At 41.2% G+C, this 14,554-nt stretch overlaps 1 protein-coding gene across 1 annotated transcript; it reads right to left on the bottom strand.

Moving 5' to 3' along the window:
* Positions 1-3,480: 3,480 nt before the first annotated feature.
* Positions 3,481-13,067, bottom strand: LOC140348797 (myosin heavy chain, fast skeletal muscle-like). The gene is made up of 40 exons (XM_072434893.1): positions 13,052-13,067; positions 12,397-12,617; positions 12,181-12,324; positions 11,937-12,093; positions 11,817-11,844; positions 11,632-11,737; positions 11,449-11,541; positions 11,301-11,364; positions 11,123-11,221; positions 10,941-11,044; positions 10,729-10,867; positions 10,516-10,634; positions 10,295-10,444; positions 10,053-10,223; positions 9,665-9,965; positions 9,529-9,596; positions 9,367-9,454; positions 9,170-9,287; positions 8,976-9,099; positions 8,603-8,739; positions 8,272-8,527; positions 7,960-8,202; positions 7,703-7,879; positions 7,470-7,615; positions 7,305-7,395; positions 6,838-7,227; positions 6,632-6,758; positions 6,454-6,572; positions 6,185-6,381; positions 5,914-6,097; positions 5,667-5,832; positions 5,453-5,577; positions 5,043-5,351; positions 4,760-4,963; positions 4,520-4,645; positions 4,274-4,444; positions 4,079-4,183; positions 3,901-3,996; positions 3,691-3,822; positions 3,481-3,587 (listed from the first exon to the last, which is right to left on the bottom strand). The coding sequence occupies exons 2-40, from the start codon at positions 12,601-12,603 to the stop codon at positions 3,567-3,569; spliced, it is 5,802 nt and encodes a 1,933-aa protein (XP_072290994.1). The 5' UTR covers positions 12,604-12,617; positions 13,052-13,067; the 3' UTR covers positions 3,481-3,566.
* Between the last annotated feature and the right edge of the window lie 1,487 nt (positions 13,068-14,554).

The following is a 14,554-nucleotide window of genomic DNA, read 5'->3' as shown; positions in this document are numbered from 1 at the left end:
AACAGCATAACACAAGCTACTTGGCTAAATTGAGTTGAAGACACTTGAACAAGGACGACTATCAAGCACAAGGCTTAACTGCAGACTGAAATAAACTCAATTTATCTGGTTTATTCACTGTTTATTAACAGAAAATACAACTTACAAATCACAAGCTGCTAGCTAACACACATTCATGTGTTTTACTCTTTTACTAGAGGAACAACTCCCGAACAAGAGCAAGTTGAGTATTGGTATTGGGGCAGCTGTTTCAGCTGATACTATGTTTGTCAAGTGTATTACTGGTTTGCCTGGGCTGTTCCCACACTTGAAGTTTAATGCCTTTAGATACATTTCCACTCTTTCATTTTGCAGATCCATTGGCATCAAAGTCAGGTAAAAACCTTCAAAAACTAGCATAAAAGTCAACTAGAACCACTATAAATCAATCAACTTAGCAGTATCAAAAACAGAATATGAAAATATTTTACACTACAAACAATACATCATATTAGCAGCATTAAACACAAGACCATATTTAACAACTGTAGAATACAAATACTATTACAAAATATAAGCTCCAATTAATGAATCCAGCAATTAAACAATATTACTTTGACTTAGTATTTACTTAGATGTATAAATATGTATCTGGCACATTAACCCACCTAAATAAATGCTACATCACACCACAACATAATACAGTTATTTTATTCATATTGTAGCGACCCTAGTCTCTAGTGCGCGTGCGCGGTCTCTGGGGCGGAGCTAAGAGCGGGCTCAGGAGACGAGGTGGTTTCTGATGTTCCTGTTCCATCACCATGGTTACGGCCAACAGTAACCAACTCTGTTCAAGAAATAAAGTGACAAATTGTGAGCACTAAACCAGCATTACTGACCTGAGCGAGAAGTTACAATATTTACACCCAAACCAAAGCACAACCCGCTCCTTTAACGTGTTAAACTAACTCACGGAGCGGCACAAGCGGCGACGCACGCGGCGGCTTAAAACGCTTCAAATAAAGCCAGCTCTCTTACAGCTGCCTCAATGTTCGGTCTCTCGCGTCTTCAAACTCATTGCGCCGGCTTCAACTTCTGCCGCGCGGAAGACGCGTGCGTCGCTGATGGCTCCGGGCGCGCCATTGACAGCGATGTCAGTGTTTACGTCTTTTCTAGCGCGAATTTCGCGATCTATGGAAGGTTAAGGATGGTTTAGATTCTAGAACGTAAAGGATATAGAATGTGAGTGCTGGATTTTTAATGAGTCCAGAACCGAATCGCCGGGGTTTCGGTTTTTTTGGACCTGAACCGAAACGTTTTTACAAGTCCAGATCCGGTCCGTCGTGGCGGTACGCATCCCTAGTCAAGGGTCAAAGCAGCCGTTTCATCTGATACAATGTTTTGCCTTTAGACACATTTCCACTCTTTAATTTTGCAGATCCATTGGCATCAAAAGTTAGGTAACAACCTTCAAACAGACAATATACCAGTGTAAATAATTAAGTCACAGTGTAAAATAACAGAGTTACAAAAACTAGCATAAAAGTCAACTTGAATCACTATAAAGCAATCAACTTAGCAGTATCAAAAGTAGAATATGAAAATATTTTACACAACACATCAAAATAATACATCATATTAGCAGCATTAAACACCAGCCCATATTTAACAACTGTAGAATACAAATACAAAATACTATTACAAAATATAAACTCCAATTAATGAATGCAGCAATTAAGCCATCTTACTTTGACTCTACTTTGTATTTACTTAATGCCAAATACATCACACCACAACATAACACTTAAGTTATTTCATTCATATTTACACAAAGACCAAAGACCCAGACAAGAACCCACGCTGACCCCGCCCCTTTAACACGCGAGGACGCACGCAGCATATTAACGATCACAACATCGCACGCGGCGGCCACAGTTTAAAACAGTTTAAAAAAAGCCAGCGATCTTACCGGCTTCACTTCAGTGTCTGCATGTGGATACACGGTTCCGCGCAGCTCGACACGTACGAGACGCTCCCTTCTCTCGCATCTTTAAACTTATTTCGCCGGCTTCAACTTATGCCCGGAAGACGCGTGCGTCACTATATAGGGTCTGTGTGCGCTATTGACGGCGGCGCATGACAGTGTTTACGTGTTTTCCAGCACGAATTTCGCGATCAATGGAAGGTTTAAGATGGTCTAGATTCTTGAACAAAAAGGATATAGTATGTCAGTGCTATATTTTATATGAGTCCAGAACCGAATCACCGGGGTTTCGTTTTTTTTTTGGACCTGAACCGAAACGTTTTTACAAGTCCAGATCCGGTCCGTCGTGGCGGTACGCATCCCTACCTGGCGGTGTGCTTAGGGCCTTTGTCTTGTTGGAAGATGACCCTTCGCCCCAGTCTCAGGTCCAGAGCGCTATAGAGCAGGTTTTCATCAAGAATGTTTCTGGACACTGCTGCATTCATCATTCATCCTGACTAGTCTCCCAATTCCTGCCACTGAAAAACATCCCACAGCGTGACGCTGCCACCACCACGCTTCACTGTAGGGAGGGTACTGGCCAGGTGATGAGCGGTGCCTGGTTTCCTGCAGACATGACGCTGGCTATTCAAGCGAAGGTGTTCAATCATTGTTTCATCAGAGCAGAGAATTTTGTTTCTCATGGTCTGAGTCCTTCAGATGCCGTTTTTTCATGTGCATTTTTACTGAGGAGCGGTAATTTTTACTGAGAAGTTCCATCTGGCCACTCTACCATACAGGCCTGAGTGCTGCAGAGATGGTTGTTCCTCTGGAAGGTTCCCCTCTCTCCCCAGAGACATGCTGGAGATCTGTCAGAGTGACCATCGTGTTCTTGGTCTCCTCCCTGACTAAGGCCCTTTTCCCCCCCATTTCCTCACTTTTGCCGGGCCCAGCTCTAGGAAGAGTCTTGATGGTTCCAAACCTTTTCCATTTACAGATGATGGAGGCCACTTTGCTCATAGTAACCTTTTAATGCTGCAGACATTTTTCCCATTCCCGTCCTCATATTTGTGGCTTGATACAATCCTGTCTCGGAGGTCTACAGGCAATACCTTTGACTTCATGGCTTGGTTTGTGCTCTGACATCATTGTTAACTGTGGGACCTTTTATAGGCAGGTCTGTGCTTTTCCAAATCATGTCCAATCAACTGGGTATTTAATTTATCGGTAACTATGGCTGTAACATAAAATGAGGTCATTACTTCTTGTATATGCCTTTATTGAAATAACAATCAAAGAGTTATTATGGTCATTGCTTTGTTTAATCTATAGTTTGTCAATATTAATGATAAGGTTTATTTATAAAACACACTTCCAACTTTAAGAGAATGTTTAAATACAAATTTTACACCTCAGTTTGTAAATACATATGCCATTTGAGCTATTCCCACTCATGTGAAGCCATTAATACTGGCAGTGTGTGCATGGATTCAGATTACCACAAAACTCATGTAAAAAAAGGACGGATGGTCTTTAGAGCAGATTTTTAAAGGTTTAATGGAATAATTGCCATTTGTCATACAATAAATGCAATAATAAAAAACAAATGGATCAATATACGGCATTACTCAGCTGCTTCCTTTCCCTGCAAGAAAAGTATGAAGTGTTAGTTTATTTTGTAAATATTAATCAGAAAAAGTATAGTGTTAGAAGTAATCATATAGTATACAAAAAACAACATCATTTACCTTGCCACTGTCCCGGGTCTTGGCTCTCAGCTTGTTAACCTGGGTCTCTGCAATGTCAGCACGCTCCTCTGCCTCCTCCAGCTCATGCTGAACCTTCCTGCACTTGGACAGATGTACGTTGGCCTGCTCCTCCTGCAGCACATGAATGTAATATAGTTAAGAAATGCTGTATGTTTTTGAATAAGATAAATGTAAATGTTGAGCTCTTACCGCTTCCTCAGCCTGCCTCTTGTAGGCTTTCACCTTGAGCTGCAGCTTATCAACCAGATCCTGAAGCCTGGTGTTGTTCTTCTTGTCCTCTTCAGTCTTAAACACAAAAGCAATAGTTAGAAATTGAAAATGAAATAGGTTAAGAAGAATAAATACAGTTTACATTTGGCTTACATACCTGGTAGGTGAGCTCCTTGACTCTCCTCTCATATTTGCGGACGCCCTTAACAGCATCTACTCCACGTCTCTGTTCATTTTCAACCTCTGTCTCAAGCTCACGCACCTTTAGAAAGTATGATTCATAGTATTCAAAGTTTTGTTGACAGATTCATTGAGTCACTTTTTGATTTGGTTTTCACAATGTCAGTCTTACCCTGGACTCCAGTTTCTGGAGCTGCTTCTTGCCACCCTTCATGGCCAGATTCTCAGCCTCATCCAGACGGTGCTGCAGGTCTTTGACAGCAACTTCCAGATTTTTCTTCATCCTCTCCAGATGAGAACTAGTGTCCTGCTCCTTCTTCAGCTCCTCAGCCATCATGGCAGCCTGGTAAACACATTCGACTTTAATAATGGACTATTAACTTTAATCAAGTCCAAAATAATGCCTGAAGAAACCTACATCAGTGATGGCCTTCTTGGCCTTGTCCTCAGCATTTCTTGCTTCCTGAACAGTGTCATCAACTTCGCTCTGGATTTGAACCAGATCAGTTTCAAGCTTCTTCTTGGTGTTCAGCAGGCTAGTGTTCTATGAAGTATTAAAAGAAAGAAAACAACAAATATTCATGTTGAACCTCAGTATAACACATACATTTATGTAATGAATGTCATACATTTGAGTCAATTTGTAAAATCTCTGTACCTGAGAGTGCAGAAGTCCAACACGTTCGCTGGCATCAACCAACTCTTGTTCAGCGATTTTGCGCCCTCTTTCTGTCTGCTCCAGAGCAGCCCTGAGTTCTTCAATTTCAGCCACCATCAGGCCGTTTCTGCGGTCAATCATGGCAGCCTGTTCTTTGAAGTCTTCCTGAGCTCTGACTGCATCATCAAGGTGCAATTGGGCATCCTGATTGGATAAGAGTGAGTAAGTCATTGTAAATGGATTATAGCAACATAACCATCCTGCGACAAATGTCTTGCAATACCTTGAGCTGTGTCTGCACATTTCTTAACTGTTTCTGGGACTCGGCTGCCTGGCGATTGGCATGGCTCAGCTGAATCTCCATCTCATTCAAGTCTCCCTCCATCTTCTTCTTAATTCTGAGGGCATCATTTCTGCTTCTGACCTCAGAGTCCAGAGTGCTTTGCATGGAGTCAGTGACCCTCTGGCTGTTCCTCTTAATCTGCTCAATTTCCTCATCTTTCTCTGCCAGCTTCCTGTCAATCTCACCCTTCACTTGGTTAAGTTCCAACTGGACACGGAGAATCTTAGATTCTTCATGTTCAAGGGTTCCCTGAAACAAATCAAAATACATAAATAGAAATACAGCTTCTTCTCTTGCTACAAACAATTTCAGGGTAATAAATACATTTTTGTGATTAGTATATTTGTTACCTCAGCTTCCTCAAGGGCAGTCTGAATTTCAATCTTTTCTGTCTCAACCTGCTTCTTGGACTTCTCCAATTCATGGATGCTCTTTCCAGTCTCACCAATCTGCTCAGTCAAGTCAGAGATCTCCTCTACGGGGAAATAAATGTAATAAATGTAAATAACATATTTGTCTTCAAATCTCCACTATAGATGTCAATAATCCTGGGTTAAAACTCACGCTGCAAGTTCTTGTTTTCACGCTTCATGGTCTCCAGCTGGTCAAGAGCTTCCTCATAGGAGTTCTTCATCTTGAAAAGTTCAGTTCCCAGTGAGCGGGCCTCCTTCTGAGCTCCCTCAAGCTCTGCCTGACCCTCCTCAAACTTCTGCTTCCATTCAGCCAAGACCTAGATTTCACAAATTTAAAAAAAAAGACTTAAGGATCACAGATAATTAACACATTGATCAAATAAGAAAAGAGTCTGTACCTTGTCAAAGTTTCTCTGCTTCTTGTCTAGGTTGGCAGCCAGACCATTAGCTCTCTCCACATCAATCATGAGATCCTCCACCTCACTCTGCAGCCTCTGTTTTGTTTTCTCAAGAGACGCACACTTGGAGTTAACAGCCTCAATCTGCTCCTCAGCCTCCTGTAGGCGCTGGGCAAGCTTTTTTCTTTAAAGAGTAAATATGATGAGTAAACATGAATATCTGCATTGATTAATCTGCATTGATGTGTTTTGCCACCGATTTTAGACTCACTTGGATTCCTCAAGCTCCTCAGTACGCTGGATAGCATCAGTCTCATACTTTGTTCTCCACTGAGCTACCTCGCTGTTGGCCTTAGACATGCCACGCTGAAGTTCAGCCTTGGCCTCCTGCTCCTCTTCAAACTGTTCCCTGAGCAGATCGCAGTCATGACGGGCTGACTGGAGTCCATGGGCAAGGGCGTTCTTGGCCTGTGTAAACAGTTAATGTTATGATGCTTCACAATACCATTGTCTGGTTTCAAACAACCATGTGTTTCATACCTTAACCTCCTCTTCAATCTGCCTCTTGAGCTCCTCAATCTGTTGTGTGAAGGCCTGTTTGCCTCTGGTCAGCTGAGAGACCAGGGCTTCCTTCTCTTCAATTTGGCGGCCAAACTCACCTTAGATGCAAATATTTGGTCAGAAAAAGTTTAACTTATTTTCTTGACATTTGTCTTACCATTCTCTGTGAGGAGGCGAGCTTTCTGGGAACCCAGGTCATTCATTTGGCGAACGTTTTCATCATTCTTGGTCTTAATTTCACTTAGTTGGTCCTCAAGAGTGCGGCACATCTTTTCCAGGTTTCCCTAAAGATTTATTTGTAATTTACTATGTGCAATTTTCATGACTTGATGTCTGTTCACATAGTAACCATCATCACACTACCTTAGCTTTAGCCACCGCCTCCATGTTGCTGGAGAGGTCATCAATCTCCATTTTGTACTCGCTCTTTTCCTTCTCAAGCTTCTGCTTGACACGCTGGAGGTTATCAATCTGCTCTCCTAGCTCAGCAACACTGTCAGCCTGCTTCTTGCGCAGAGCAGCGGCAGTGGCTTCATGCTGCAGAGTGGACTCCTCAAGGTCACGACGGAGCTTCTGGAACTCAGCCTCACGCTTCTTGTTCAGCTCAATCTGAGCAGCAGTAGCACCACCAGCTTCTTCCAGCCTCTCACTGATCTCCTCAAGTTCCCTGGACAGATCTGCTCTCTGCTTCTCAACCTTTGCACGAGCAGCACGCTCAGCCTCAATCTCTTCCTCCAGCTCCTCAACGCGGGCCTGTGAACAGATCAAAGCGTTCACGATAAAAGAAGATTAATATTGCCTTTTTTGATCCAGCCCAAAAGACGCGTCACCTGAAGCTCCTTAATCTTCTTCTGAAGCTGAGCTCCCAGAGACTGCTCATCCTCAATCTTGCTAAGAAGCTGACTGATCTCAAAGTCTTTCCTGGAGGAGAAGAAGCTTTAAAATCATGTTTTTTCATATAGCCAGAGTAATCTAATACATTTACTAAGACCTACTTCTTCAGCTTCTCGTCAGACTGCTGTTTGTCATTCTCAAGATCCATGATTGATTCTTGAGCCAGTTTCAGGTCACCCTCCAGCTTCCTCTTGGCTCTCTCCAGGTCCATACGGAGCTTCTTCTCCTGCTCCAAAGACCCTTCAAGCTGGGGAAAAGCAATTTGATATAAAAATATATATATTTCAAAGTTTCTTATTAATAGCTAGAAGGGTCAAGTAGAAAGCTAACATACATCATCAACTTGCTGCTCAAGCTTGGTCTTAGCCTTTGTGAGAGTGTTGACTTTGTCCTCCTCAGCCTGCAGGTCATCCAGTGTCTGCTGGTGAGCCTCCTGGAGAGCTTTCTTCTCCTTAGTCAGCTTGGCGATGCTCTCATCTTGGGAGGCCATCTCTTCAGTCAGGTTCTTCACCTTTGGGTTTTCAAAAACACACAATTAAGAATCATATTATGTCTTTGAAGTGTGTGATGTGTGGAATAAATTGGTCAAACCTTGTTCTCAGTGGCATGTTTCTCCTTCTCCACTTTAGCCAGGGTAAGCTCAAGATCATCAATATCCTTCTTGAGCTCAGAGCATTCATCTTCCAACTTCCTTTTCTTGGCTGTTAGTTCAGCATTGATCTCTTCTTCATCCTCCAACCTCTCAGTTGTCTCCTTCAGTTTGGCCTCCAGCTGAATCTTGCTTTTAATGAGACCTTCGCACCTCTCCTCAGCATCTGCGAGACCCTCAGATTCCTGAAGGACAAAACAATTGTTTGTTACTATAATGTTTCAATTTGTGGTAAAAGTTGCCTGTGTACTCACAGAAGCCACTTGGAGCAGCAGATCATTCTTCTCCTGCAGAAGAGATACCATCTTTTCCTCAAGTTCCTTCTTCTTGGCAAGAGCAGCAGCCAAATCAGTGGACATCTTCTCATAGTTCTCCTTCATTTGGACAAGCTCTTTCTCAGTCTCAGCACTCTTCAGGAGGGGCTTGATCTTGTAGTACACCTTCATCCATGGCCAGTGTTTGACGTTCATGAATGAGCGGACGTTGTACTGAATGGTATAGACTGCATCTCTGTGAAATTTCAACATATTAGTCCAAATGTATATCTGGTATTATAGCTAATTCCTTTGTATTTTTTGGACATGCCTTGTTGCTGTCATCTTTACAAACTCCCTTCTCATGAGGTAACCACGACACAGAGCCTGTGTCATGGTGACAAGTGATGCAAGTTTTTCATCTCTCATCTCCTCAAGAACACCCAGAAGACCAGCCTTGAAGAACACCTATCAACATAACACCAACATAGTATGAATACAATGTTTTTTTATTTATTTACCTGATTGAAACAATTTAGCTAATTTAACTATCAAAATGTTTTTTCCCTCTTTTTTTATTTTGTATACATCAATACATAGCAATGTGTGAGATACTGTATCAAAGTATTGAACGTTATGGATTAATGCCGTTTCTCTAAGTCCAAGTCGTATGTGCCGTAAACTATATTTACTGATATTCTTACTTTTGTGGTTCCGAATCGGTACTCATCATGATTAACATCGATGGATCCCAGCAACTTCTCTGAAGCCTTCTTGTTGTCCATGAACTGACCCTCAGGGATGACACCGGCATTCAGCACCTTGTATCTTTTAAGGGAAATAACTTGTTTAGTTTGTCTTTTAAAAGAACGCATACTTTCACAAAGTTCACTGATACCTCTGTTTGAAGTCAGCATAAAGGATTCTGCTGGGGAAACCCTTTCTGCAGATTCTAATACCCTCCAGTACACCATTGCACCTAAGCTGGTGGATAACCAGGTGGTTCTCCATCAGTCCTGGAGTCAAAATAATAGTCAGCAAAGAGTTTTTTGGAAATAATTAGACAATCCGGTGTCACAGCACAATTATTTTTACCTGGAGTCTTGGATTCATTGGGAATCAGGCAACGCACAAAGTGAGGATGGGTGCTCCTCAAGTTAGTCATCAGCTTGCCCAAGTTTTCCTAAAACAAGCATATAAAAGAAATACATAAATAAACGATATATACCTTAATTGAATGTTTTTGTGAATCTTTACCCTGAACTGTGAGGACACAGTCTGCATAGAGCCACCCTTCTTCTTGCCTCCCTTGGCTCCCTTAACCTCTGTTTATAAAAAATAAAGATCCGATATAAGTAATATGAAACTATAAATACATGGTAAGTTATCGTACCCTCAACAGGAGGAGGATAGAGAATAGCCAGAAGTTTGACTGAAGATTTCTGGTACAGCTGAATTACAGACTCGTTCAATGGATCCTTGTTCTTGTCCAGCCAGCCAGTGATGTTGTAGTCCACAGTACCGGCATAGTGCACCAGGGAGAAGTGGGCTTCAGCCTTGCCCTTGGCTGGCTTGGGCTTCTCAAACGCTTTGTTTTTACCAAGATGCTGATCATACAGCTTGTTCTTGAAGGTTGTATCAGAAGCCTTGGGGAACATGCACTCCTCCTCAAGGATGGCGAAGATGCCCATGGGCTAGAAGAAAGTCAAGCCAGATCTATTTAGAAACTAAAATACTTTCTTAAAATTCCTCTGTTTTGTTGTTCAAAACCAATAGCCTACCTTTTCAATCAGCTCAATGCAGGCTGCCAAGTCCATTCCAAAATCAATGAACTCCCAGATGATACCCTCCTTCTTGTATTCCTCTTGCTCCAGGACAAACATGGTGTGGTTAAAGAACTGTTGCAGTTTTTCATTGGTGAAGTTAATGCACAGCTGTTCCATGCTGTTGTACTGTCAAGACAAGTATTTCTATGAGCACCCACACGTAACCAAATGGATTTACATTTTAGATTTGAGTTTACATCAAAGATCTCAAAGCCAGCAATGTCCAAGACACCAATGTAGTAGTTTCGCTGTTGTTTGGTGTCCAACATCTGGTTGATGCGGATGACCATCCACAAGAACATCCTCTCATAGATGGACTTGGCCAGAGCAGGGACAGCATTCATCACCTAAAAGAACTTGTGTTAGCCAACTCTTTACAAAACTGTACCATCGATTGCCTCTCAAATGTTCACTTTACCTGAGGCACAGTCTGTCCCTTGGTGACAAACTCATTTCCGACCTTGACTCTGGGGTAGCACAAACCCTTAAGCATGTCAGCAGAGTTCAGACCCAGCAGGTAAGCAACTTTGTCAGCATCTATAACGATATACATATGTTGTGTTCATATATATCAAACCAGTATAATAATCATTTCAGAAGACTATTTCAGAAGACATTATGCTGCTTTTACCCTCTGTGCCATCTGGCTCAGCCTGCTCCTCACGCTGCTTCTGCTTGAACTTCATGTTACCGTGGTGGAGGACAGCACCAGTCATTTTGAAGATGCTCATCTTCTCCTCATGATTGAATCCCAGGATGTCAATGGCATTCTGGTTTCAATAAATTCCCATAATTACATGCTATTCTTTTCTGTATAGTCTTTGTGATTTCTGAGTCACTTACATCAGTTGCTTCCAGCTCAACTTTGTCATCAATGCTGGCAACAGTGATGTGACCCTGGCTGCACATAGGGAAATCGTATGGGTTGGTTGTGAGGAGAGAAATTTCTTCAAGAAACAGACAAGATGTTTTAGAGCCCAAAAATAAAATGCTATGTATTTATGCTTTATCTGGATTTTACTCACCAATGAGCTCAGGCATGTGATTGGTCATCATCTGGTAGAAGATGTGGTAACCTCTCTCATCGGAAAGCTGGAATGTCACTCTAGACTTCTCCAGCAGATCTAGAAGAGTCAGGAACTTTGTTAAAAAAAACACAATAAATCATTTTACAACCCACTCTAATGGCAAAACTGTACTTACAAGTTTCAATATCAGCACTAGCCAGTTTACCAGTTGTTTTGAAATGAATTCTGATGAATTTACCCTGTTTGATTAAAGTCAAATTATAAAATAATATCACACAAATATTCAGGCAAATTGTTTTTTTTTTTCCTAAAGTAATACTTACAAAACGAGAGGAGTTGTCATTTCTCACAGTCTTGGCATTACCATAAGCCTCCAGCAGAGGGTTGGCTGCAATAATCTGATCCTCAAGAGAACCCTGCAAAGAAAATGAAGATTGCGTTTAAATCTTTTGAATTCACATTTTTTGTCCTGAATAAGTTTTCAGTAAATTTAAACCGAAACAAACCTGCATCTTTCCTTCAGGCTTCTTTTCTCCACCACTAACGGCAATTGTTGCAAAGTACTGAATGACACGCTTTGTGTTCACAGTCTTTCCAGCACCAGATTCTCCACTGAGGATGAAAACAGACTTGTAAGAACCATATGTGAATCCACGTAATAATTCAGCACAATAACAAATGAGAAACCTACGTGATCAAGACAGACTGGTTCTCCCTATCTGTTAAGATATAAACCAAAATACATATTAACAATTATCCATTTATGTATCATTTGAACATTACTTTAAGTTTTTCTGTCAATGAGCCATACCACAAAGCATAAACTGATAAGCGTTGTCAGAAACGGAGAAGATGTGGGGTGGAGCCTCCATACGCTTCTTGCCTCTGTAGGCAGTCACAACCTCTTGGTCGTACACTGGCAGCCACTTGTAGGGGTTGACAGTGGCGCAGAACAGCCCAGAGTAGGTCTGAAGAAATGTGCACACTAACATTAATTAACTTGTTCTTAATGCAGAGCTTATGTGTTAGCATCTGTTAAATAAAATGTGTCTTACGTAGATCATCCATGCTGCATAACGCTCTTTGAGGTTATAAAGCACAGAGGCCTCATTGAGATGGGTCATCATGGCCATGTCCTCAATTTTGTCATACTTGGGAGGATTCATGGGGAAGACTTCATCTTCTTTAACTGTCCTCTCCTATGACAGAACGTGTAAGTAGGGCATTGTTAATTCTGTTGTTGAGTTATATTTTCATTAAAATACACTAACCTCTTCAGTCAGCAAGAGCTTGACAGCGACTTTGCCAGCGTCCTTCTTGAGGATGGTTGCTTTGAGGTACAGCTCCTTGACATCACAAACATAGCAGGCAGACTTGGCATCAAAGGGTGCGCTCTGAGCCTCGATTCTCTCCCTCTCTGGTTTACGGAGGTAAATGGCAGCCTTGCCATAAATGGCCATCTCCGCGTCCGTACTCATGGTGGCGTTTAGTTCTGAAAGATAATGGTTCTAGTCTTGAGTACATTCATAGCATAATTGTACTCATTTGTACTAATATGTGATTTATTGTTGCAATCAGCTACAGACTGGATGATGTTTGATGAAAAATAGAAACTACAGTGAAATGGAATGTAATTTCAAGCAATTATCCAAACACCTCTGCACACTTCTTCTGACATAAAGCAATGTGTCCATGTTAGACTAGAGAGCTAGGTTCAAGAAAATGTCTACCTTTTGGAATATTGGTTGTTGTTTGACAAAAAACAAAGTTGTTAGCATAGTTGTTTTCTATCCATGCCTTTTAAATATTGGCCTATAGTTAAGAACCGTCTGGTGAACAGTCTGGTGATCCCCCCCAACACAGTGCAGTAGGTATGTTGCATACAAAAATAAAGCATTGAATGTTCAATTTATCAGTTGCAAATACCTTAAACTTAAACTTCTATGTGAAATATTCTATTCTCCAGTCCTGTTGAGACAGTAATTTAGTGATTACTTCTGAACTATTTTGCAAAGTCTTAAAATACAAGAATAATTGTAATATTAAAATAATAATTTGTCTCCATGTAATAGGAGAAGTTGAACTCACCACAAGCCGGAGCAGTTCAGCCACACACTCTGAGGGTCCTGTCAGTCTCCTTATATCTGCTCTGGGTTGCTTACAAAGCATGGTTCAATGACGGCTACACACCAAATATGGCTTGTGAGATACTTGAGTACGGTGGCAAGAGGAATATTTGTGCTCTTCTAAATTTAGAGGGTATCCAGTTCTCAGTTATTTTCTTGAATATATGTTTAGCCCCTAAAATATTATTTTATTGTTAACATCATAACTTATTACATTTAACAAGCGCTTATGATGTAATTAAACAATCATATTCGATAAATTTGATTTTATTGTTTTTGTGAGCTTGTGATTTTTGCACTTGATTTTAATTTATACTTTTAAAATGTATGGTCAAAGAAATGTGTGCATGTGTCAACATTGTTGAATGTTTAATACATTCTAATTCAATTTTTATAACTACTTCAATACTGAAGATTCTAACTCTGAAATTCAGAGACTAAAATGGCAACCTATGCACATATGGACACTCAGCACTTTAATATTTAAAAGGTTCAAGTAGAAAGAGCCACAAAAATAATTGAAGTAAACAAAATCGCTGACCCAGACAACATTTGTGGGCGTCTGCTTAGAACATGTGCGGTAGAAGCCCCAACCTTCATTGTATATCTCTGTATCTCTATATGTAACACCACTTGAAGAGAGCAGACTGTGCCCAAAGAGTGGAAATATGCCTCGCTTGTCCCTGTTCGAAAACAAAATCGTCCAAAAACATGTACAGACAATAGACCTGTTGCCCTTATGTCAATTGTAATGAAAACATTTGAGAAAATATTTAGAGCTTAACTCCTGAGGTCTACAGAGGGGCTGGTTGACCCTTTACAGTTTGCATACAGGCCACACAGGGGAGTTGAGGATGTTACTGTTACTTGATTGAATCTGGTATTTAACCACCTGGATGGACACAAAGCTCATGCCGGGCTTTTATTTATGGATTTTACCTCAGCTTTTAACACTACCCAGCCCCATAATTTAATCAATTGTCTCTTAAAGAATCTTGTGGAATGGATTCTCACTTTTTTAACTGATGGGATACAAACTACAAGGGTGAATGGAGTGCTGTCTGTAGTTCCACTGACCAACCACAAGGGTGTACACCAGTATACTGCAGTGCCACTATGGAAACAGGTTTATTCTTAAACATGCTGATGACTCCGTCATTGTGAGCCTGCTCCAGGAGGGGGCGACCTGTCATGGATCATTAAAGAAAAACAATTTAAAAGCGTGTCCAGGGTGAGAAGGGTCAGCTGTGATCTGACTCTATGATATGGTCGCTGATTTTAGAAAAAGCACACAGCTGAGGTG

This window comes from Eucyclogobius newberryi, unplaced genomic scaffold, assembly GCF_026437365.1.
Source record: "Eucyclogobius newberryi isolate DKJ021-1_F unplaced genomic scaffold, fEucNew1.0.hap1 SCAF_7, whole genome shotgun sequence".
Taxonomy (NCBI): domain Eukaryota; kingdom Metazoa; phylum Chordata; class Actinopteri; order Gobiiformes; family Gobiidae; genus Eucyclogobius; species Eucyclogobius newberryi.
This window is presented reverse-complemented; position numbering and strand designations above follow the sequence as displayed.

Bases quoted from the DNA above. Each gene is read 5' to 3' on its own strand.
- LOC140348797 (XM_072434893.1), bottom strand. From the start codon at position 12,603: ATGAGTACGGACGCGGAGATGGCCATTTATGGCAAGGCTGCCATTTAC. The intron at 9,597-9,664 runs GTACGATAACTT...TTTTATAAACAG, and splicing joins CTATCCTCCTCCTGTTGAGG to AGGTTAAGGGAGCCAAGGGA. The intron at 6,382-6,453 runs GTATGAAACACA...CTGTTTACACAG, and splicing joins AGATTGAAGAGGAGGTTAAG to GCCAAGAACGCCCTTGCCCA.